Source organism: Panthera uncia, assembly GCF_023721935.1.
Source record: "Panthera uncia isolate 11264 chromosome A3 unlocalized genomic scaffold, Puncia_PCG_1.0 HiC_scaffold_11, whole genome shotgun sequence".
NCBI lineage: Eukaryota > Metazoa > Chordata > Mammalia > Carnivora > Felidae > Panthera > Panthera uncia.
In genome coordinates this window covers 79,483,151-79,506,795 of record NW_026057578.1, presented here as the reverse complement: position 1 = coordinate 79,506,795, position 23,645 = coordinate 79,483,151, and the positions used below count along the sequence as shown (strand labels likewise).

The window sequence follows — 23,645 nt, the reverse complement described above, 5'->3', positions numbered from 1 at the left end:
TAGTCCCATCCCCTTCCAGAAATTAAGGGCCCTGTATATAAAGGCATGTGAAGGAAGACAGTTCTGGGAAAAAATTAAAGACTGTTAATTTCATCGTGGAATCAAAAGGTAGAGAATTAGAGCTTTGGCAATATTTGCTAAATTAGTATAAATATATTTGCTTAGATTAGTAGTTCTATATATTACCATTTTAAAACTTTACATCAAGGAAAAGATGAGACTCTTTGGTAGCCAGCCAGCTATATCCTCACAGCCAGTTTCTTAAATGTCACTATTTCCTTTTGTGTGGAATGCTTTTTTATGTACTTATTTTGAGACAGACAGAGAGAGAGAGAGAGAGAGAGAGAGAGAGGAGGCCAATAAGAGTTTCTTGAATGAGATTCAAGCATGAGTGAGCATGAGTGAGCATGAGTGGAGGGAGGGAGAGAGAAGAGAAAGAATCTCAAGCAGGCTCTGTGCTGTCAGCACGAGCCCCATGCAGGGATCACTCTCAGGAACACCATGAAATCACGATCTGAGCCAAAATCAAGAGTTAGATGCTTAACCAACTGAACCACCCAGGCGTTCTGGCTTTTGTGTAGCACGTTTACATTCAAGATCTTTTTTATCTATGTACACACCCAAAACAAATCTCTAATGGCTATACCATTAGCTGACTGAAGTTGGAAAATTTTCACCCAACAGGGGATGCTCAAAGCAAACCATCCTGTGTCACATCATGTCAAATCCTTGACCAAACTGCCTCTAGTGAGTCTTTCAAAAAAAATATGTGCAAACATTAGTTGCACAATAGACTATGGTTCATCTTAAAAAAAAAAAAAAAAAAAAACAACTGTATTTTTACTCTGCACACATACACTAACTTTCTCAGAATGCCTTACCATTTAAACACACACATTTTAGGGGCACCTGGGTGGCTCAGTCGGTTAAGCGTCCATCTTCAGCTCAGGTCACGATCTCACGGTCCGTGAGTTCGAGCCCCGCGTCGGGCTCTGGGCTGATGGCCCAGAGCCTGGAGCCTGCTTCCGATTCTGTGTCTCCCTCTCTCCCTGCCCCTCCCCTTCATGCTCTGCCTCTCTCTGTCTCAAAAATAAACGTTAAAAAAAAAAATTAAAAAAAAATACACACACACATTTTAATGATTTGTACTGACAGACTAAGAAAAATTCTCAATTATTTTATGGGGCAAAACAAAAAATGTGAAGCTAAAATATCACATTATATGATATTCTTCATGCCAATTCTCTGCATTAAAAAAAAAAAAAAAAAAAAAAAGAGTTGACCCTATATAAATCTTCCCCATTCACATAGAGACAAGAACAATGACAATCAAATCAAGAACTTGGTTCCTCTAAATGAAAAAGCCTTTTTTAGAGAACATTTTCACATAAATGAGAATGCACCTTAAACAGGTTTTAAGTTAGAGCTCAAAACAATCTGTCAGCTACAGTACTACCTTCTTGAGCAGACTCTGTATCTCCTTGTTTCTTTTATCTAATTCCCATCCCTCTACATCCAAAATATAAACTTAAACATTAAGTTTGTTCAGGAACAAGTCACTAACAGCCTCTCTAGAAAAGAATGAAATGGTCAAATGAAGTTGTACATGCTGACTGGTCCTTCCTTGCTCTAATCCAAAACATGTACTTTAATACAGTTTTTAAAAATTTATTAACGTAGCTAAATATCAAGACATACCTCGATTACAACATTTATGTAGTTAACTTCCACAAAATTGGAACAAACATTATCCATACCATAACTCCATAAATTGAGTTTTTTTCTTTTAGCCAGAATTCAATAAAATATGGACTCAATAGGCTTTTCGAACAACATGTATGTGCAGAACAAACTCATGGTTACCAGAGGGGAGGGGGGATTGGCAAATTGGGGGAAAGGGAATGGGAAATACAGTCTTCCAGATATAGAATAAGTTACAGGAATAAAAGGTATGTACAGCACAGGGAATATATGCAATGCTGTATGGGGACAGATGGTAACACTTGTAGTGAGCAAAGCATAATGTATAAAATTATCAAGAATCATTATATTATACACCTGAAACTAATGTAACATTATGTGTCAACTACACTTAACAAATTTTTTTACAAATGTATATGCTTACTGACAGAGGACAGAGTTAAGATGAAGTATTCAACACAAGAGTAAAACATAAAATTTCAATGCCTATAAGTATATCCTTCAATCTAGTATTTATACAAATATTTTTATTTAAAAAGTAATCATCTGAATGAAAAAGGCATTTAAATTCAGTTTTCTGAGGGCCAAAGAAGAAAAAAGTATACTAAAATGGGGTCAGCAAAATTTTTCCATAAAGGGCCAAGAAGGAAATATGTTAGGTTGGGTAGGCTACATGGTCTCAGTTCTAACTATTCAACTCTGCCATTGTCTCATGACAGTAGCTACAGGCTGTGTTCCAATAAAACTTTATTTATAAAACAAGGTGGCCAACTGGTAGTCTGCCAACTCCTATACAAAAACAGATATTCTATCATGACAATGTTTATGTGCACAGCTTTGATGCAAGGCTGACGTGAGACATGTTACTCTAAATGACTATTCTCCCACAATAATTTCTTTTTGGTTAGGAGGCTAAAGTATCACCTGCATTTAAAAAACAGAAACCAGAGGTGCCTGCGTGCTCAATTGGTTAAGTGTTCCACTCTTGATTTCAGCTCAGGCCATGATCTCAGTTTGTGGGATCGAGCCCCACATCAGGCTCCAGGCCAACAGCACGGAGCCTTCTTGGGATTCTCTCTCCCCCCCATTCTCTGCTCCTCCCCCACTCCTTCCCCCCACCAAAATAAATAAACTTAAAAAAAAAATCTAAAAAACAAAAACCTATGTGTGCTAAAAAAAGTTATGATTTGAGAGAAAAACTGATCTCTGTATAATCTCTATGACAAGAGACAGAAAATCTACAGGAAAGGGGGGAGGGAGGAAGGGAGCTGGAAGAATGTAGAGAAGCAAGGTGAACAATATTGTCCCATAATCTGTATTCTCATAATTATTTGCAAAAGTTTTTAACATTCAGAGTGTAACATTTGTGGCCTCAAGAAGCTCAGGACATAAAAGAACAAACTTATCTTTTGCCTCTGTACTCTGAAACCTTCAACATTAAGGGCAGATGGGATTATAACCATATATTTTAAAAGATGCTCAAAACCTAGGCTTCAACATTTTTAATGAAGACTTACACTTTTATAAACAGAAAAGACTTCACAAAATAAAATTCTATCCAGAATTCTATTTTTTGTATTCTTTTTCTGTATCAACTCTGCATTCCTATCAGTAACTATGGCTTACTATGGGCACACAGTGTCTTGAAAGTATTTGTCAGAACCTTGTTGGGGATGGTAGTTCTGAACTGGAAAAATCCTTAGATGGTTCTGATTCCTCCCTCCCTTCCTTCCCCACCCTGCAATCCATATTCCAAGAAACCCTTCTTTATAGCACAATTTTCTCTCAAAATACACAAAGGCAGATTTCTCACTGACAAAGCAGAATCCTGAACCTTACAATATACTAAAAGTAATGAATCTGTGTGCCTTCCTACACGGTAGGCTCTATCATCAAAAGGTTAAGTTTGTGTAGAAAAAAAAAAAGTCCATGTATGCAAGCAAGAATTAACTACACCTTTATGCCCAGGTCCAGGTCTATGATTAACTAGAAAAATGAATTTACTTCAATAAGGAATAAACTTCTAGGCAAAATTATAGTTACTTAAACTTTAACAAGTTTAAGAACTAAAAAGCATGTTCCACATTCTGGAAATAAAAGCACTCCTAACCAGGAACTATATTTAAGATTTTCTCAAGAAAAAATCCAAGGGACTCCATTAGCTTAAGTCACCATAGATGGTATATAAATGTATGTGTACAGTTATGTTCCCATAAAACTTTACAAACATAGTCAATATAGAACTTTGCCTTCAGGCAGAACTTTGCCAAAACCCTGCTCAAAACAGCCTTGTTTTAAAACCAGTATTAATTAGATACTAGAAGACTGCAGACATTCAAGAGCTAAACTATCTACATACAATTGCTCCGCTCTATCAAGTTTCTTCTACCTGCCATGAAAAGTGCTACAAACAGTGAGATGTCAAAACTGCTGACAGGAAAGAGAAGAAAGGTCAATATGTTAACAAAACCTATTTCCTAGACAATCAACTGCATTTAGATCATTCATTCAACAAACATTTGTTTAGGACACATGGTTCCCTGGCCTTCAAGGTCTCTCAGGAAGACAACACATGCATACAAACAACTACTACTCATGCCAGCTAAGTGCTACATGATGGTAGAAGTAACTACTAGTATCTGAAAAATGCTTCATGGTTTAACATGTTTCCATATATGCTTCTTAATGAAGCCTCATAGCCCTGTAAAGTACATACGTCACTTGGTATTATTCTCATTTTACATAAACCTCCTAAGTAGTAAAACTAGGATTTGTACCTCTGACACTACTGCACTACACTTCTTCAGAGCAGCTTTATGCTAGGGGTCAATGACAGAGGTGGAGGTATTTGGACTGAGCCTCAAAGAATGAGCAGGATTTTGACAGGTGAAGAGATCAATGTATTCCAAAGAAATGATATACACAGAAGTCTAGAAGCAGGGAAATACAACATGTGAAAAACAGGCAAGGGAAATATGGCTAAAGACGGGTTGAAAGCATGAGGAGACCTTTAAGTAGGTGATTTAGCATCTGTACAAGACACTATAGGCTATCAGAAATCGGATGGTTTGGGAGAGAGAAGGAAGAAAAGAACATAAAGGAAGCTCTTACTATGTGTTTGGTACTTTGCAAAAGAATTGCCTCATATGCAGGGATTTTTAAGTTATGAGGTAGTGTTATAGGGAGATTAGACTTTCCTAAATCCTCTGTAGGACTGAAAAGATGGGACTAACAGAGGGGAAAGCAGTAGGCTATCTCTGTAGTTTTGGCATGAGGAACAGAGAATGTAAAGTGATGGTTCTTACAGGTCCCCCACAGTACCTCACCCCCAAATTTAAACCCAGGTCTTGAATTACCTTAAATTTTCATACATTTTATCTAAAACTTACCGAATCTTCTGGAGGTCTCTGGATTTTCCCCCAATCCACAGAAGGTCCCTTTTCTTGCAAAAATCGATGGAATAGCTTCCGAAATCCATCAAGGTCTTTTTTAGTGTGCTATGAAAATAGAAGTTCTTGTTACAATGAGCAGAATGCTTAATTTTAACATAGATATGTATTATACATTTAAAACACCTTTCAATTAAATTATTACACTATTAGAACATGGAGTACAGCAGAGACTTTTTTATGCCCCCAACTTAAAAGTGAAGAGGAAGAAAAGCTAATAGGAACCACACTTAAAGGAATATAAGCAAATAATCCCCAAATCTTCCAGCAGTTATCATGTAAACTCAACACCATTTGGTCCATGGGAATTTCAATTGGTTCTCTACATTTATTTGCCAGTACTTTTTTTCTACTTCTTTTAAGTGAAAATTCACTTTCACTGAAAGAAAAAGGAACAAAACACAGTTAACCTCAAAACATTAAGTATGAACTGAAATTTGAAAATGAAAAGGATGATCTATTGATTTATAAACAGAAAAGTAAAAATACCTGTCTACACTGGGAAATCTCTACACAGCTGACAAACAGCATGGTTCTATTCGAACTGGCTCTCTGGAAAAAGGCATGCAGGTTGTATGGTTGATAATTCTAACTGAGTACTGTTACCCATTTTTTTACCCAACGATACTAGAACACAAAAAAAATAATTTTTTGTTCTGATTCTTTAGACTTTAGAAACTTCCTAGAATTAAAAAAAAAAAGACAATGGTTTAACAATGGGAAAATGTTGAAAATCCTTAACTGTTAAGCAATCCTACTTTTTTTAATGCTATTATATTTTGTGCTTATTTCAGGCTGGATGATCAACAGCAGCAATAACAACTCAGCATGTAGATGGATGGAAGCAAGAAACACTGCAGAGTCCTTACCTCAAACTCATGTGATGGCGCTGTGGTAAGTATTTTTTCTAGTTCCTTCTTCACAGATAATTCTAGCTCTTGTCGAATGACTTCTTGGAACTGAGAAGCACCATCCTGAGACATGGCTTTGCTAAGATCTTAAAAATATAAAATCGCCAACAGAAAAAAAATCAGACAGCCATTCAAATAGCTGGTAAGCTATAACTGATTTATTTTTAGTTTATCAGAACATGAAAAGGGTTCACTCCTTTAGTCCCATTATCCTCTCGAAGGATATCAGTAGTGTCAACTAATTAGAGCTATATAATCACATGGCCTCAAATTTGTTACATCTACCTGCATTACTAGTATATCTGAGACACTAATAAATGCTTTTGGGAAGATGGGGCAGGTGGGAATAAAAGGATTAATCTTCATTTGGGCATTTAGTTCTATCTCTACTAATGTTTCCCTCTTAGCCATCAAAGCTGGAGAAAAATGAGAGGTGGAATAATGTTAATAAAGGTATGTTTTATGGTACATGCTCTTATGGAACTGCTGCCAGATAAAAGAACCGAAAGGGCTTAGCAATTTCACAGAAGCAAAAAAAAAAAAAAAAAAAAAAAGTTCCCTTCTAGGCCAGCTGAAAAAAATTAAGGAATTCTTTCCATTTTAGAAGTGAAGCCCTCCAGTTTCACATTCCTTATTAAAGAAAAACCCGTTGAGAGATACTGGCAATTCCCAGGTGCCTCTATGTGTCTGGCATCAAAATTTTCACTTAAAAGGAGAACACAGGGCTCCCTGCCCACTTACTGCCCTCAGTTTTAGCCTAGACTCTTCAGTGCTTATCTGTGTCAGACAATACTATCAGGGCTTTTGGCATAGATGGCCATCTCTGGCCACAGACGGATCTCACTACAGGTGACTCACTAAAGGTAACAGAAATGCCTGATGGATGTAAACAAGTAAAAACAGAAAAATATGCAACAAGAAAACATCCCAAGCCTAAGCACCTTGGGAGAAATATGCCAACACAAGTTGTTTTACATGCTCAGCTATCTAATTATCTTGTCTTTTACTTATGAAATAAGGAACAGTCAGACTACTGTTCATATCACCTTTTCTCTTCAATATGTAACTCAAACTTATTTTATAAATGTAGTTTTGAAGCTTATGTTCAAACATTTTGTTTGATAACTAGTTCTACAAATGGTGATTAATTTACCAGAATCATTTCAGTGAAACTAAAAATACTCACACATACCATAAATTCTTTTATTTGTTATCTGGGCAGAAGAAAACATTTATTCACACAGAATTAAAGCCAACATAACCAATAAGATACTTGTGAGAGCAGAAATTAGTAAATTATGTAACTCCTGAAGCAATTTATTTAATGTAGACAGCTTCTCCTCCTAAATACCTACAAATGTTAACAAATGAGATATTTAACGTTGCTCTTCAAAAACTTTTTAAAATACATTTCCTGTAATATTAAAATCCAAGGGAGGGGAAAAACAAGGAAATTAGGTGAGAACACACAATCTAATCCTAAAATAGCTGTTTTCTAACTGTGCTTTTTTTTTTTTTTTTTGAGAGAGAGAGAGAGAGAGAGAGAGAGAGAGAGAGAAAATGAGCAGGGGAGGGGCAGTGAGAGAGGGAGACAGAGAATCCCAAGCAGGCTCCCTGCTGTCAGTGCAGAGCCCCCGACACCCATGAACTGCAAGATCATGACCTGAGTCAAAATCAAGAAGTCAGACGCTTAACCAACCGAGCCACCCCGGCACTCCTAACTATGCTCTTTTCCTAGGCATAAACCACAACACAACTAAGTTTATGGACTCCAGTAAAACTTTAAAGTGACCCAAATAGTGGTTCATAAATAACTTCTTTGTGAGCTAAGAAACACACATGTGTGTTTCATAAACAACCTAAATGTATGTTTCCACTAGTAAGTAGCAACTTGATTATCATCTGTTCACAGCTCCTAACAATGGATGAGTAGGTTTACATAACTATGATAGGTAACTAAAAAACTCCTGTAGAACATTTTAAACTAGAGTTAGTGTGACGTCAACTATACACATTCACCTCTTGGTTGACTTAATTGCAATTTAAAATTTATCACAGGTTAAGTATCCCCCAACCCTGCTGCCCCAGCAGTTAAATGAGTTATCCAAGGTTACAGAACCAGCATACCTGGGATATCTCTCCCACAATCTTTAAGCCAACTCCCATGTTAATGTTTAAGAAATAATTTGCAAGAAAATTCTACTAAACATAAGCATAAAACCTCTAAATTAAGGAACACATGAATTCTTTGATTCTGTGTCACTGATGGATTAAAATAGATCAAGAAATTTATAAGGATTTTTAAAATAAGGGTTTTTTTGTTGGACTCAAAGGCAGCTAACAACAGACTTGCTGCTTTGTTGCTGAAGTTATATCCTGAAAGCCAGTATTCAGTCACATTCCTAAAAAATTAGTGATGGAAACATTTAACCTATATTCTAGGCAAATGTCAAAATGAGATAATTATAAGTGTAACCGTAAAGTTCAAAAATAATTATTAATAGCTGTTTGAGATTTGTCTACATGAGAACAGGAAAACCAAACAAAACACCAAACAAAAAACCCCACCAAACTTTGGAGACTCCCTCTACAGAACAACAGCCTATCAATCTACATGATTTAAGGCCAAAACACACAGAACCCATGTCACTATCCTCCCTATGAAGCCAAGGTAAGAAAGGTTGGCTGAAAGACATTTAATAGTACATGTGATCTTTGCCAGGTGCAGCAGGTCCAAACTTAAGATATGGATTCAAAAAAAACCCCAGATTCAAACTCAAATTGTAACAAATGTCTGTAAGAGTTATTCCTCCCTATTCTTCCATTTCTTTGATATAGCACCAAACACAAAGAACAATTTGTATTCCCTCCAGTCACTCTACAGATATGAACAGCTTACACAACAAAAGAATATTCTAAGGAGGCTATCACCTCTTCCACCCTGTTCCACTGCGTTTCCAACACCATCCTCTGGGCAGTGCTACCAATGAAGTTTTGTTTTTTAGTGACTAAAGAATAAAGAAGGACTTGGGAATGCAAGCTGGTGCAGCCACTCTGGAAAACAGTATGGAGGTTCCTCAAAAAACTAAAAATAGAACTACCCTATGACCCACTAATTGCACTACTAGGCATTTACCCACGGGATACAGGTGTATCCCCTGTTTCAAAGGGACACGTGCACCCCCATGTTTATAGCAGCACTATCAACAATAGCCAAAGTATGGAAAGAGCCCAAACGTCCATCGATGGATGAATGGATAAAGAAGATGTGGTATATATACAATGGAGTATTACTCGGCAATCAAAAAGAATGAAATCTTGCCATTTGCAACTACATGGATAGAACTGGAGGGTACGATGCTAAGTGAAATTAGTCACAGAAAGACAAAAATCATATGACTTCACTCATATGAGGACTTTAAGAGACAAAACAGATGAACATAAGGGAAGGGAAACAAAAATAATATAAAAACAGGGATGGGGACAAAACAGAAGAGACTCATAAATAGGGAGAACAAACTGAGGGTTACCGGAGGGGTGGTGGGAGGGGGGAAGGGCTAAATGGTAAGGGGCACTAAGGAATCTACTCCTGAAATCACTGTTGCACTATATGCTAATTTGGATGTAAATTAAAAAATAATAATAGGGGCGCCTGGGTGGTTCAGTCGGGTAAGTGTCTGACTTCGGCTCAGGTCGTGATCTCGTGGTTCGTGGGTTCAAGCCCCGTGTCAGGCTCTGTGCTGACAGCTCAGAACCTGGAGCTGCTTCAGATTCTGTGTCTCCCTCTCTCTCTCTGCCCCTCCCCTTCTTGCACTCTGTCTCTCTCTCTCTCAAAAATAAACATTAAAATAAATAAATACATTTAAAAAAATAAAAAAAGAATAAAGAAGGACTTTTAAGGATTAAAGAATATGCAAGAATAAGGACACATGCTTAATCAAGAAGAGTATCTACCTTAAAGACATGACACGGATCGGGAGACACATAGCTAGAAACCATTTCTCTTTGCAGTGACTTCCTTATCTATCCTGAATTTTTTAAGAAAGGTCTGGAATTTGGGGTAGGAAAAGAAGTACAGACCTTAAAAGCTTTCTTGGACTTCTCAGGTTACACTTCCAGCAATGATAGTTGTATTTCTAATTGAAAGTCAATTAAAGAATCCTCTGAATAATGCAAGATTTCTAACCTCCCAAATGTTTTATCCCTCCTTACTTTCTAGCAATAGAAAATGGATCATCCTCAACGTTAGAGAGTGGATTAGGAATCAAACATTTCATTACGATGGTGATAACTCAAAACATTTTTAGAGAGGAGAGGGAGAATTTAATCTACCCTCAACATTTTACAGATGAGGAAACTGCGGCTGAAATAGTTAAATGAGTTATCCAAAGTTACAGAACCAGCTAATGGTGGAGGTCAGAAGCAAAGCCCCATCCCACCACAATGAGGCAGAACATCCTGCTCATTTTTTCCTCCTACTCTGACTCTCTTTAATCCCTGGCACAAAATTCATAAGTACTCTCCTCCAAAAGCATTTCTATCAGAATGTCTTCTTATACCCAGTGGAACTGACAGGAAACTCATCTCCACATGGGCTTACTAGAATGGTCCTGGTTGATTTAATTATAATTTAGTCAATTTGGGATATAACAGGCAGTAACTATTTTTTTTAAGAAGTTTTCCTGCCACCTCAATTTCCTAATTCTTCCTTGTTCACAAGAATTAAAATTTCAACATCATGGACTTTCCCCTATCCAACTGGAGCAAAAAAAAAAAGGGAGTGGGGGAAGAGGAAAGCAATAGAATCAAGAGGTAGGAGACATTCAATCTAACATTTATTTTCATTTAATTCAGGTATTTCATTTCATCCATTTCATCAACTAAGAGGTATACATAATACCCTTCCCTGACATCCTGATACTGGCACAAACAAAACAACTTCACGTTCTAAAGGAGAAAGCCAGCTTCACAATGCACAGGCCACAGAAAGGGCAACAAAGAGGTTAGGAGCTCTCCCCAGGCCACCTCCCACCCACTACTCATTAGCTCTATCAGTCCCAACCTTCCTTGGAAACTCATATTGAGAGGAACCCAAAGTCAGAGAATTAAAGAGCTCACTTAATCTTTAACCTGGAAATGGCTTGCAATCCACGTATAGTAGTTCCCCCTCATCTATGGGGGCTGTGTTCCAAGACTCCCAGTGGATGACCTAAACCACAGATAATACCAAACTCTATATTTACTATGTTTTTTCTTATACATACATAGCTATGATAAAGTTTAATTTACAAATTAGGCACAATAGGAGATTAACAATAAAAAGATAACTATAGTATAATAGTTATGAGAATGCGGTCTCAAAATATTGTAATGTACTCAGCCTTCTTGTGATGCTGTGAGAAAATAAAATGCCTAAATGATGAGATGAAGCGAGGTGAATGATGTAGGCACTGTGATATAGCATTAGGCTACGGCAGGCATGTCTCGTTTTATTGCACTTTGCTCTTCTTGCACTTTGCAGATATTGCATTCATTTTTGTTCTTCTTTCCCCCCAAAGCTGAAGGTCTGTGGTAACCCTGAATTGAGCAAGTATATCAACACCATTTTTACAACAGCATTTACTCACTTTGTGTCTCTGTGTCACATTTTGGTAATCTTGCAATATTTCAAATTTTTTCATTATTGTTATATTTGTTATGGTGATCCGTGACCAGTGATTATGACTCGCTGAAAGCTTAGATGATGATTAGCATTTTTTAGCAATAACAAATTTTTAATTAAGGTACATACACTTAGATATAATGCTATTACATGCTTAATAGCTTATAGTATAAATATAACTTTTAAATGTGCTAGGAAACAAACAAAAAAATACTCATTTGACTCCCTTTATTGCAATATTTGCTTAATACTGTGGTCTAGAACCAAACCTGAAGTATCTCTGGGGTATGGCAGTATTGACCTTCTGACAATATCTCAGGAGGAGGAACATCTGCTTCTAGACCTCAGTTGACTGCATGTGAGTGAAACGGTGGATAATGGGGGCTACTCTCAGTATAGAACTCCCAAGAATGTATTGGCAACTGTAAATATAACCATGGATGAAACTAAAGACATATATTGACTAGATTTATGACCAATTAAGGCTAATCATCCTCTTTTGGGCTCTCATTGCAGTCCTTAAACTCAGTTATTTGTGAGTATTCCTCCTAGAAAATCTTTTCTTGTTTGAATTCCATTACTCAATATTACTCTGTATCTTTTCCACCTCTGTGACCAGGCCTCAGTTTCCCTAACTGGCTCTTTCTTCTCCTACTCCCTGGGTTTCCTTAAGATTCTGTCCCAAGACCACTTTTCCCTTCAATAGTACCCTTACCAGTATCCCAGTATCCTTATTGATAACTCCCAAATATATGCCTCGTATCCTCATCTTTTTTCCTGAGCTCCAGACTCACCTTCCCTACAGCCTTCTAGACCTTTCCCACCTGGATACCAGGGCTGGATACCTCACACTGAACATATCCAAATTGTCTAAACTAAACTCACCTCCCTGCCCCCCAATATATGAACATTGTCCCACTCAGTCCTAGATGACCTAGAAACCTCACTCACAGAAGGCTCTTCCCTCCTTTCCCCTCACATTACATCCAATCCAATACTATACACTTCAGTTGCCACAATTCTCCTTCATCGCTTTCCATTCCCACTGCTGCTACCTTAATTTTCCTCTCATTTTCAATCTCCTGGTCATGACAACAACAGTTTTCAAACCAGTCTGCCCATTTGTCACTTTAATCTGGTGGTACCAGGCAGAATGGATTGGTCTCCCTAAGCTGCAACCCCAATCATATCACTTCTCTTCTTCATTGATGGGATTTGCATTTGATGGGAAATAAATACAAATTCCTTAGCCAGACATGTTTTAATAGCCAAGCTGAAGTAACTTTTTGAGTAGACAACGCTAATGAAAGTGCTAGAGCATAACATCTAAAGGTTGCAATTTCTTAATTCATTTGTGATATCTCAATAGAGCTTCTAAAACTTTAATGTGTACACAAATTACCTGAAGGGCTTGTTAAAACAGATTCCTGGGCAAGCTCCTGGGATCCTGACTCTGGGAGTAGGTATGGTGTAGGAAGAATATGCATTTCTAATAAGTGAATGCTACCTGTATTGCTTTGAGTAGCTCTGATATAGATTATACTCCATTTTTCTTAATACATTTATAGCAGCCATACACATCATTCTTCTCTCCACACCCATGCTGTTCTGTCACCTATTGTCTGCCCCAAGGCCAGATGCTTCAGAGACAGCACGGGGCCCAGACTGGTCTAAAGCCTTCCCAGAGACTGGTTTAAGCATGAAACATAATATGATTCTGACCAGTGAGCCATAGGGTATAGTTTGCCAAAAGACTTAAGAGAAAGGTGCTCTTCACTGAAAAAAGAGACACATGGAAAGAAATAGAAACTTTTCCTCCCCTGTACATATGTGTCCACCACTTACCTCCTGTTTCTTCTGCCATTTAGTGACCTTAAGGGAAGCTGACCCAAGAATGAGAAAGATAGGCTTAAGAAAGCAGAGGAGAGGGGAGCCTGGGTGGCTGAGTCGGCTAACTGTCCGACTCTCGGTTTCAGATCAGGTCATGATCTCACAGTTTCATGGATTTCAGCCTGTATCAGGATCTGCGCTCGTGGCACAAAGCCTGATTGGGATTCTCCCTCTCCCTCTCTCTGCCCCTGCCCCATTTGCACTGTCCCTGTCTCTCTTAAAGAAAATAAAATAAAAAACTTAAAATATTAAAAAAAGCAAGCAAGCAAGCAGAGAAGGAAGGAAAGATTGATGCAGTCTCTATACTCAATTAGCCAACTCTGGAACATGCTACTTCAGAATTCATGTGATAGAAGTCCCTCATTTTTTTAAGACAAAAGTTGGTATTTTCTGCTCCATGAAATTAACGGCAAACTAATTATTATAAGATTGTTCCAAAACATACATCTCAAGTGTCATTCAACATATTTAGAGGAAGGTAGGCAAAAATGAGGAAGAAAAATTAGAAATTAGTGGCTCAGCATGAATTCCCAAATCATAAAAATCATCATAACCTCCAGGAAACCTCCCTGATACTTAACCCCACCCCCCCAAAGGTTTAAACTCTGCAATTGAGTAGCTTCTGCTATTTTGGGGGTGGCATTCTGTGTTCTTGGTGGTAGCTTCTGAATATTCAAAAAGGCCTTCCTTTCAATAACTCCTTTAATGTGGAGGTTTTAATCACTCCTACCTCTGTATTATATCAAACACTCCTTAAATTTTAATTCTTTGCTTAGATGCCTGTCTGCAACACTTTAAGGGCACTAGCCATATTATGTTATTAAAAACATTTTTTTCCCAACACCTGACTCAGCACCTGACACAGCGCAGGCACCTGACAATGTGGAAATAGAGATCAAAACTCATATTCTCATATTAGTGAACCTGAGCAACCACTAATATATACCACTTGTCAGAGTTCAGTTTAAATGTAATCTCCTCCTAGAAATCTTTCTAAACTAAGCATGGCTACCCACTACATGCTCACATGGTAGATTCTTCTACCTCTCCTTTATACCATCGTGCTTTTTAAAATTTATTCAATGTCTCCCTTACCCAACCGGTTATAATCTCTGTAAGAATGTACCATGTCTATTTTGTTTAGGCTGTATTCCCTGCTGTTAGTTCAGAGCCCAAGGCAGGGCTCGATCCCACAAATCATGAGGTCATGACCTGGGGCGAAATCAAGAGTCCAACACTTAAGTGACTGAGCCACCTAGGCTCCCCTTCACTAATTTTAGAGATTAAATAAAATTGGGCAATTTATATATTTAGATTTAGCTTAATGTAGGAAAAATATAACCCATGTCATTCAATCATAAGAAAACTCAATTAGTTGATTTTGCATGATCTTTTAGTATTAAATTCAATGTTGATTATTTCAGATTGCAAACTATAGGACTATTTACATTTACATAGATTTTTAAATGACCCAGTTCTATATACATATGATGCTTAATAAATGCTTTTTTGATAAAAAATAAAAGGTACCAGTCTTCTGAGAACTGTTCTAGCACTGAATATGCAGACCTACTTGCTAATCAAAATTTTTGCTAATCATGCACTGCTTACTTAAAAAATTATTTGTAACTATTAGAATTTACACATAAACCAGATTTCTCATTAATAATTGACATTAACTCTGCTCTCATACAAGAGTAGCTCTTAAAATCTTAAGGGAAAAAAATAAAATATCATTTCCAAAAAACAGAACTTTCAGAAGAGATGTGTCAACTAGTTAAATAATATCACCTTGCATTAAGTTGAACAGATATAAGAAGGCCATGTCAAGGGGCCTAGAACACTAATTTGCTGAGTGGAGGAAAAAGAAATACAACATCAAATCCTCATCATTAATCCTCATCATCAAGCACAAAAAATGATTTGGCAGGCTGGTCCTGTAATTTGATAGATGTGTATTTAGTTAAAACTTCTAAGCTTGTTAAAGCTTTAAGGTCAGTGAGTCCTATTCCCTTATCTTTGAGATGAAACAGGGCCTCCGAGATGCTGAATTGCCTAAGGACACAGTAGCACTGCCAAGCTGGAATTCAAACCCTGGAGCCCTGCTTCTCCTTCCTGGAGGAAGGTCTTCCCTTTCTTGGTTACAGTGCATTTACTTGGTTTGTCATCTCCAGGTGGAAGCCTGAATTAAAACATGCAAAAATCCAACTATGTCTATAACGTGAGGTTATTGGGGGGGTTAAAATTATATAACAGAATAAGCATCCTTTTATGCTCTTCACCTTTTCCCTCTATACTGTTTGTTTTCTGGGGAATGAAAAATCGAAGTTTTTTATGCACTCTCTAAATATTTTATTACGAGGCCAAGCATTTTATCATTGGCATAAGTGAATCTAAGACAGTGCATAGGACTGTGTTATTCCATTTTCCTGCACTCTTTGGAAGTTTTAAAATTCTAGGAAGGGTTTAAACATAAATGAAACATCACATCATGCTTTGCCAGGACAGCAACTAGAGGAAAGCAAACTCAAAACACCTTGTCTGCAGGCTTTTGTGGCCAAGGAGCAATGGAGCTACTATTAAAGGAAATATCCCCTAGAATAGTATTTTTTACTTTGGTGATGAATAATTCCAAAGTGGACTAAGCATAATGTGACTATTTTATGTACAAGAATACAGTGAATATTTTTTAGAAGATACAAGTGAAATCACAGAAAAACAGGGAACTCTCTTGATTTACACAGGAAAAATTAATATCTAGAAATATTTTGGAAAACGAAATATTTTTTTGTTCATGTAAGTTAACTTAGACAACATAGCCAATTTCTCCACAGTTCTCAAAAACAACCCTTAATTGTCAAAATGGTTTGGGGCACAATCAATTTCATTTGGCAATGACTGAGAGAAATAAACAATGGGACTGTTGGCAGAGAAAAAAACTGAGCCTTAAACAATTACTTTGCAACAAACTAAAGGGGATGCCTGCATCACCAACAGAAAACTGGGAAATAGCTTTCAAATGGAGTATTATCCCCTTTCCCCCACTTAAAGCCCAATTAAACACATAGCTTAATTTTCTTTTGATAGCTCAGCAAGCCAACTTTGAAAGAATTCAGTAAGTTATTCATAGAAAGATGCATGCCTGGTAGAAGAATTTTAGAGATCTAAGACACATGGTTTTAATTAATTGTCATTGTGCCTGTAACAATCCATCAAATCACCCAAGATGAAGATGTCCACAATTCAAACACTATTTACACCAAGTTCAAAATTTGATAGTTTATAAAATATAGGCTGTGTCAAAAGGACACCAGTCTTTAGAAAAAGTCAAGCTTCTAAAGAGATTCCAAGCAATCAAAATGGTGGTAAGTGAATCATAATACTTCCTCATTCACTAAATCCCAAACCCTCAGAGGCTCTCCGCCCCTAAATTTTATTCTAATAATTCTGGGATTTTCTCCACTGGCATAAATTCTGGATATCAAGAAAAATCACATTATGGAAAGTTAGTACAGTTAACTCTTAATTACTTGGTTTTTTTATATATAATCCACAGTGTAACTTTGAAATATTTGTTTATATTAACTTTTTAAAAATGGATATATCTGACTTTCTGAGAACTCCTAATACCTGCACTTAGGCATAAAAGTTCCAAATACAATTTGGTGGAAAATAAAAAACTACAGTATATTATTTCTTTTATCAGGAACATTTCATTATTGGGCCAACTAATGTTAAGTATCCTATTATTAAGTCTCCCAATATTTTAAAGTTACTACAATTCATAAAATTACAACTTTCTACGAAAAAAAAAAATCACACACACAGAAGGGTCTCTATGAAGCAATATTACAAGAAAACACCTACTATCCAAAATTAACATTTTAGAGTAATTTCCTTTTAAAGTTATTTTTCAATTTATCTTCAGAATATTAAGATGGCACTTCTGAGAAGTGTACCAGTTAATATTTCTTATTTCTCTAACGCTCCCTATCAATTTCTTTTTTCAGTAGGCTTTCACAAATTAAAACCATCCATCTTACTGGAAGAAAGACCTAGTTATCAAGAACAAAGGGAATTTAACCACAGAGATTACAAAGTCCGTGGTGGAAAACAAAGTTTTCGTCAGCTCAACTCTTTATTCTGAGTTTCTTTTAATTTTCCACTTAGAACTGTGATTCTGAATGTAACTAAGTCCCCCCTCTCTCTAGCAACATAATGAATCCTAAGCCGCATCTTTAAAAAATGAGGAGTGGTCTTTAGTCACTACTTTGTCCCCTCTACTACTGCCTCAAATCCATGTCACAATCCCCTTGGGCTAAAAACATCCTAGTCCTCTAAATAATCAGCAATAAGCTAAATTTAGTTTGAGGATTTGAGAAGAAACAGGCCAAGGCCCAACCTCCACAACCAGGCCCCACACTGCATCTCATCCGTATATTCATCTGAGACCCCTCCGGTTAAAATTAGCTCAGCTAATCCTCCCTGGCTAGCTGCCATCTACCAAGCAGGAATCATAAAAATAAAGTCATAAAGAGAGAATTCCAACAAATGGGAAAGTCGATAGGCCTCAAATGTTTTTTAAGTGACACACAGATACTCAAATGGCTTCCCCTGAAATATAAGAAAGCACCTCAATTTATGAATATTAAAGGACATTTTTATATAATTTAGATAATGGCCTATTAAAAACAGTTCAAAAAAGTTCCTTTAATATTACAGTATAAGCACATAACATGTCCTTAGCAGGCTAGATAACAATAGTTCCTGAACCATTTATAAATTCCAAATCATGTAGAGAGATTATCCTATAACTCTTAGAACTTTTAAAAAAGCTAAATCCCAAATGACACTTACTGACAAACCTGGCAAAAAGTCACAGCTGCTGAGGACCCCTAGCACCTCCAACTATTATGCAGAGTCCCTTCTCAACTCCGCTAGTACTCACATTTATTTAGAGTAACTGGGGGCCCTGCAACAACCCCTGGGGTGGAGAAAACCAGCAAATGGGAAGTAATTTTCGGGCAGGCAGAAGGTGACCTGAGGGCAGAACACAACAGCTAGGGAATTAGGGCTTATCTTCAGGAAAGGAGAGTCTTCCTATAAGAAAGATACTTAAGTGCCAGAGGAACACAGACTTGAGAGATGGCCAAATAAAGTTGAACCTTCTTTCAGCCAAGGAGTGTATACTGAGAATACTCTTGCCTAAGCATTTTCATTAACTGAACATTTCTACCTAATGACAGGTCAAAGTGCTTGAGAATGGAGATGCCCAGCCTTCCTGCAAAGCACGTTGCTTAGATCTGGGAGAAGAAATTCAAGCCAAGTATAGAAACCCCAAGTCCTGACCAGGCATTCAAAAACCCGTGTACACAACACGCAGTTATAATACCTAGATGTTCTGAATTTCAAGTGCCCACTATAAGGGATACACATGTAAACGCTCAAAATATTTTTGTTGACTCTACTGAAACAAAAACTGTCATCAACTATGTATTCATATCACAATTCAAACTTCTCCTCTCCCACTCCTGCACTTTTTTTTTTTTTTTTTTTTTTTTAAATAGATCAACTCCCAAGTCCTGGGGACCTAAACACCAAACTTAGAATAGGAAAATAAAGAACAGTGATACCTGCTTTGTCTCTATTCATTGCTGTTGATGACATAAGGTTGTATTTATGGTGCCAATGCTATCTGAATGGACACCATCATTTCAAGAAAGAAAAGCAAAACTCACTGGCCATCTATTTTATGACTAGGACCTTCATATAATTCATCTCATTTCGGGTTCTCAATAACCCTGTGGCAAAGTATTAATACCCAATGTTTATATAAGTAGAAACTGAGCCTCAGAAAAGTTATGTATCTGGGGCGCCTGGGTGGCTCAGTCGGTTGGGCGTCCGACTTCGGCTCAGGTCACGATCTCGCGGTATGTGAGTTCGAGCCCCGCGTCGGGCTCTGTGCTGACAGCTCGGAGCCTGGAGCCTGTTTCAGATTCTGTGTCTCCCTCTCTCTCTGACCCTCCCCCGTTCATGCTCTGTCTCTCTCTGTCTCAAAAATAAAGAAATGTTAAAAAAAAAAAAAATTAAATTAAAAAAAAAAAAAAAGAAAAGTTATGTATCTAAGATCACCTGTCAGGAGAATTCAAACCTAAATCTAAACCCTTCTATCTTTCACAACATTTATGTAATCTAAGTGGTGTTATTAAAAAAAAAAACCTGTAACTGAAAATAAAAAATGTAAACTATCCTACTAAAAAGTACATGGAAAATGCTGAGTTTCTCATTTGTCATCCATGACAAATTCTTTTAGAGCATCCATCACTTCAAGACACTATTTCCCATAGGGATATATTATCTTTGCCCACAGGGAACTGACAGTCTAGTTAGAGAAACAAGCCATCTAGGTAGGTTTTTAATGTAAGAGGCAACAAAAAGTACTGGAAATGACAAGGGTTTTAGAAACGTTTATATAGTAATTTGAATGCTTACTAGTTGTGAACTTTGGACAGGCTCCTTAAATTTCTTCAGCTGTAAGGTCCTAATTAAAATCTACCTCTTAGGAGCTCTTGTGAAGCTTAAATGAGACAACAGGTGAAAACAGTTAGGAGCCCAATAATTGTTCTATCTCTCTCCTATGGCACAAGCTAAGTGTCAATGAGTGGAAATATCAATAAGTGATATAGCAAAGATCAATTTGATCTGGTACAAAAAAATTCAAAGACAAAAATCCCAGTCCTTACACTTGAAAACTTATCTGTGGAGACAGCTGAGTTAATAGCCAATTAGGTTTATCATTTGTAACAGTAGCAAAGTTAATTAAACACATAGAGTGTTTATACTTAAAGTACAAAATTTAAACAATAATGAACGGAACACAATCATGTTAAATTTGGGGGGGGGGGAGAGGTATCATTTTTTGGTGCCAAACTGCTAATTTAAAAGGAAAACTACCATTTAAACCAAAAGTGGATGGCAACTAAATGCAATGTTGGGTTGAATCATGGAACAGTAGCCTGACTCTTCAGTTAACACTGATGTACCAATGGTAATTCCTTAGTTTTGACAAATGTGTTACTTTCCATAAATCTAAAAGTATTCCAAGATAAAAAGCAGATGACAAGGGAAAGGAATATACATAGCAACAATTAGGTATTGCCACTTGATTTTGGGTTTCCTGAAGATAGTTAGCCATGAATAGCAAAGGCTTTGAAATCAGTCAACACACACCATCCCAGCAAGCTACTCTAAGCATAACTACTAGGAATACCTGAAGCGTAATATTCTTAACGTTTAAAGAAAAGTGACTTGTTCACTTTTTCCTAGCATACTCTTGCAAAAAGCAGCTTTCTGGTAATTTTGCTGTTGCTGTTACAAAACCAGCAAATTAAGTTACCTCTGCTTTTGCATTCTTGACTAAGACATTTATTCAATCAGAATATAAACTGCCTCTCTCACCACATACATAAATTTGAAAGTCTAATAACAAGTGACATTTCTGAGCTTAGTGCTAAAGGCAAGCATAACTGTCTCATCTGTTTCCATAAATAAGGCAGACAGTCAAATACTCTTAATCTATTATACAAAACTCAAAGAAGAGTTAATAAAATGATATAAAAGTTACTAGGGCATTTTTATTCCCAGGGTCAAATAATGGCCGTAACTGACAATTTGCTTTTTAAAGCTCATCCACTGGGAGTCACATTAAGTGGTTGTGAACTTTCACTACCTGTGTGTTCAGCAAGACAGCTGAAGCTTTTAAACTCTGGGGTATGCAAGAAAAGAATTTACTTGCATACCAGAATGCAAATCCTATGCTAAAAACTAGCGACAGGTTTAAGGTATCACCAATTTCAACGTGTACAAACTACACACAAACACACACACACATTCAAACATACAAGCAATGTTAACACTTAGTTCAGAGGCATTCACTAACCCTTTTAAAATACGCATGGAGAATTTAAAGGGCAATTTTCAAATTTCAAGGAAACCTTAACAATCTTTCCAAATTTCAAAGAAGGAAAAAATAAACAGCAATGCAGCAAAGTCATTTCTCCTGCTGAAATGACCTCCAGCTTCTATGAGCTACTCCCGGTTTCGCAATAACTGAATCTGAGACTCCAACCACGTACACACAAAACGGGAGTAGAAGCAGAGAACACTAAAGCTTCCCCAACAGTCCTGGCAAAACCCACCTCCGTTCCCTCGGTCCTCACGGTTCCCCTTCCCTTCCGCGCACACATCTTTACCTTGACTTCCACCAGGAAAAGAGAACAGGGTTAATCAGCAACCAAAATCCTGTTTTATCATCAGTTAACAGCCACTAACCTGGCGAGCCAGAGTGCTACTAACCTGATTTCAGGGAGGCAGAACTAAACCCAGCAGAGCACAGGGATATAAATTATACGTATCCGAAATGCCAACCCAGCAGCTCAATGCAGCTCAAATGTCAATTTAAGGAAAAGGCTTTTGCAAACAGTATCTCAAATGAACATTTACACTTCCAAACCACCCACCAACCTCCCGCCTGCCAGGACCCAAATTCGGCTGAAGCAACCCGGGAGACAAAAAGAAAAGTGTCTTACCTTGTACATATCTCGACATTTTAGGGATTTATTAAAATACTGTGATGTGTATATATTAATTTCTAGAGGAGTTACGCTATAGGGCAGGTATCTCTTCCTCCCCTGCTTTAACAACCGACGTGTTCTTTCTCCCCTTCCTATGTTTAGCCACTTAAGAGAGTATTCAAAGCTATTAAAACTGCCTTAAAAAAAAAAACAAAACAAAAAAAAAACAGGAAAACCTCCCCCACTTCCAAAGAGAAGAAACTTAGTGAGACTGAGTCTACTTAGAACTCCTGTCTACACTGCGCTCCTGACACAAACCAGGGCCAGCTAGAGACTCCCGGAAAAGGTAAAATCACACGAACTTAAATTTCATCAATGAAAGAGGAGGATCTACAACGGCTATTTCACCGCCCCCCGGGTCCCCACGCCCTCCCGGGTTGGACGACAGCAGACACTGGCCGGCCGCACCCCCCGATCCCCTCCCCCTCGCTGCCGTCCAGCCTCCGGCCGGTTCCCCAGGAAACCCCGGTCAACAGCGGCCCGCGCCCCAGCGGGGTCGGGGAGGCGGGCAAGGCCGGCAAAGAGGGGCAACGCAACCGTTTTTACCAGCCCATAAACACCCTGGGACTAGGAGGTGGTAAGAATTCCGCGCGCCCGCCGGCGGGCTGGGGCCTCCAGCTCGCCCCCTTCCAGCAGCGAGGCGAAACCATGTCGTGGCTTTTTCTCGGGAGGGGCCGAAGACCACATCGCCCCTCCCCCACAGCAAACACTGAGGGGCCTTCCGCGAGGAGAGAATCCGCAGGCAGCCGCGAGCCCAAGGGACTGGAACGCGGGAGGGCCCCGAACCCCAAATTCGGCCTCCGGGGCAACACAGCGGGTGGGGCAGAGGAGCTCTACACATCTCCTTGAGGGACGCACACCCGCCCAAAGGGTCGTGGGAAGCCCGTCCCCGCCTCTCTCCAAACCACCACCGAGACCCACCTTCCTCCTCTTCCTTTAGCAGCTGGGAAATTGGGGGCGTTTATGGCGCCCCGGGAAGAAGGCTCGCAGGCTGAGAGAATGTCACCTCTGAGACACCCTTCTCTCTCCCCCTCTTCCCTCACACATGCACAACTTGAACTCCTCGCCAGCGGTTGCAGCCCAGCTGCTGACCCCCTGCGCCCACCAGGCTGCGGGCTTCTGACACCCCAAGCCTCCACTTTCTCCCAAACACCTCCCCTCCCCCTCCATTTGGAGCAGCCCCCCTCAATGCGGAAATGTCCCCGCCGCGCAGACAGACAGGAACAACCACCAGTCAGGAGCCGAGGCGGATGCAGGGCCTAGCCAATGAGACGCGCGGAGGTGGCAGGAGGCGGGGCGTCTGAGGCTGAGGGGACGCCCCCCCCTCCGGGAGGTGGGCGCAAACAGGACCCTGGGATCCGCTTGTAGAAGCAGCACCTGCTGCGGCGGGGCAAGGGGT

At 38.6% G+C, this 23,645-nt stretch overlaps 1 protein-coding gene across 3 annotated transcripts in view; it reads right to left on the bottom strand.

Annotated features, from left to right (window-relative positions):
* UGP2 (UDP-glucose pyrophosphorylase 2) overlaps positions 1-23,411 on the bottom strand; it is a 64,646-nt gene extending 41,235 nt beyond the window's left edge. The window contains exons 1-4 of one of the 3 annotated variants that reach the window (XM_049650305.1): positions 23,168-23,411; positions 6,020-6,147; positions 5,640-5,702; positions 5,091-5,198 (exon numbers count right to left, since the gene is read on the bottom strand). In XM_049650305.1, coding sequence (XP_049506262.1) covers positions 5,091-5,198; positions 5,640-5,702; positions 6,020-6,133 — 285 coding nt within the window. In that variant the 5' untranslated portion in view covers positions 6,134-6,147; positions 23,168-23,411. Of the gene's footprint in view, positions 1-5,090; positions 5,199-5,639; positions 5,703-6,019; positions 6,148-22,201; positions 22,686-22,792; positions 23,142-23,167 lie in introns of those variants that run through there. The other 2 variants (XM_049650304.1, XM_049650303.1) reach the window with 2 other exon arrangements.
* Between the last annotated feature and the right edge of the window lie 234 nt (positions 23,412-23,645).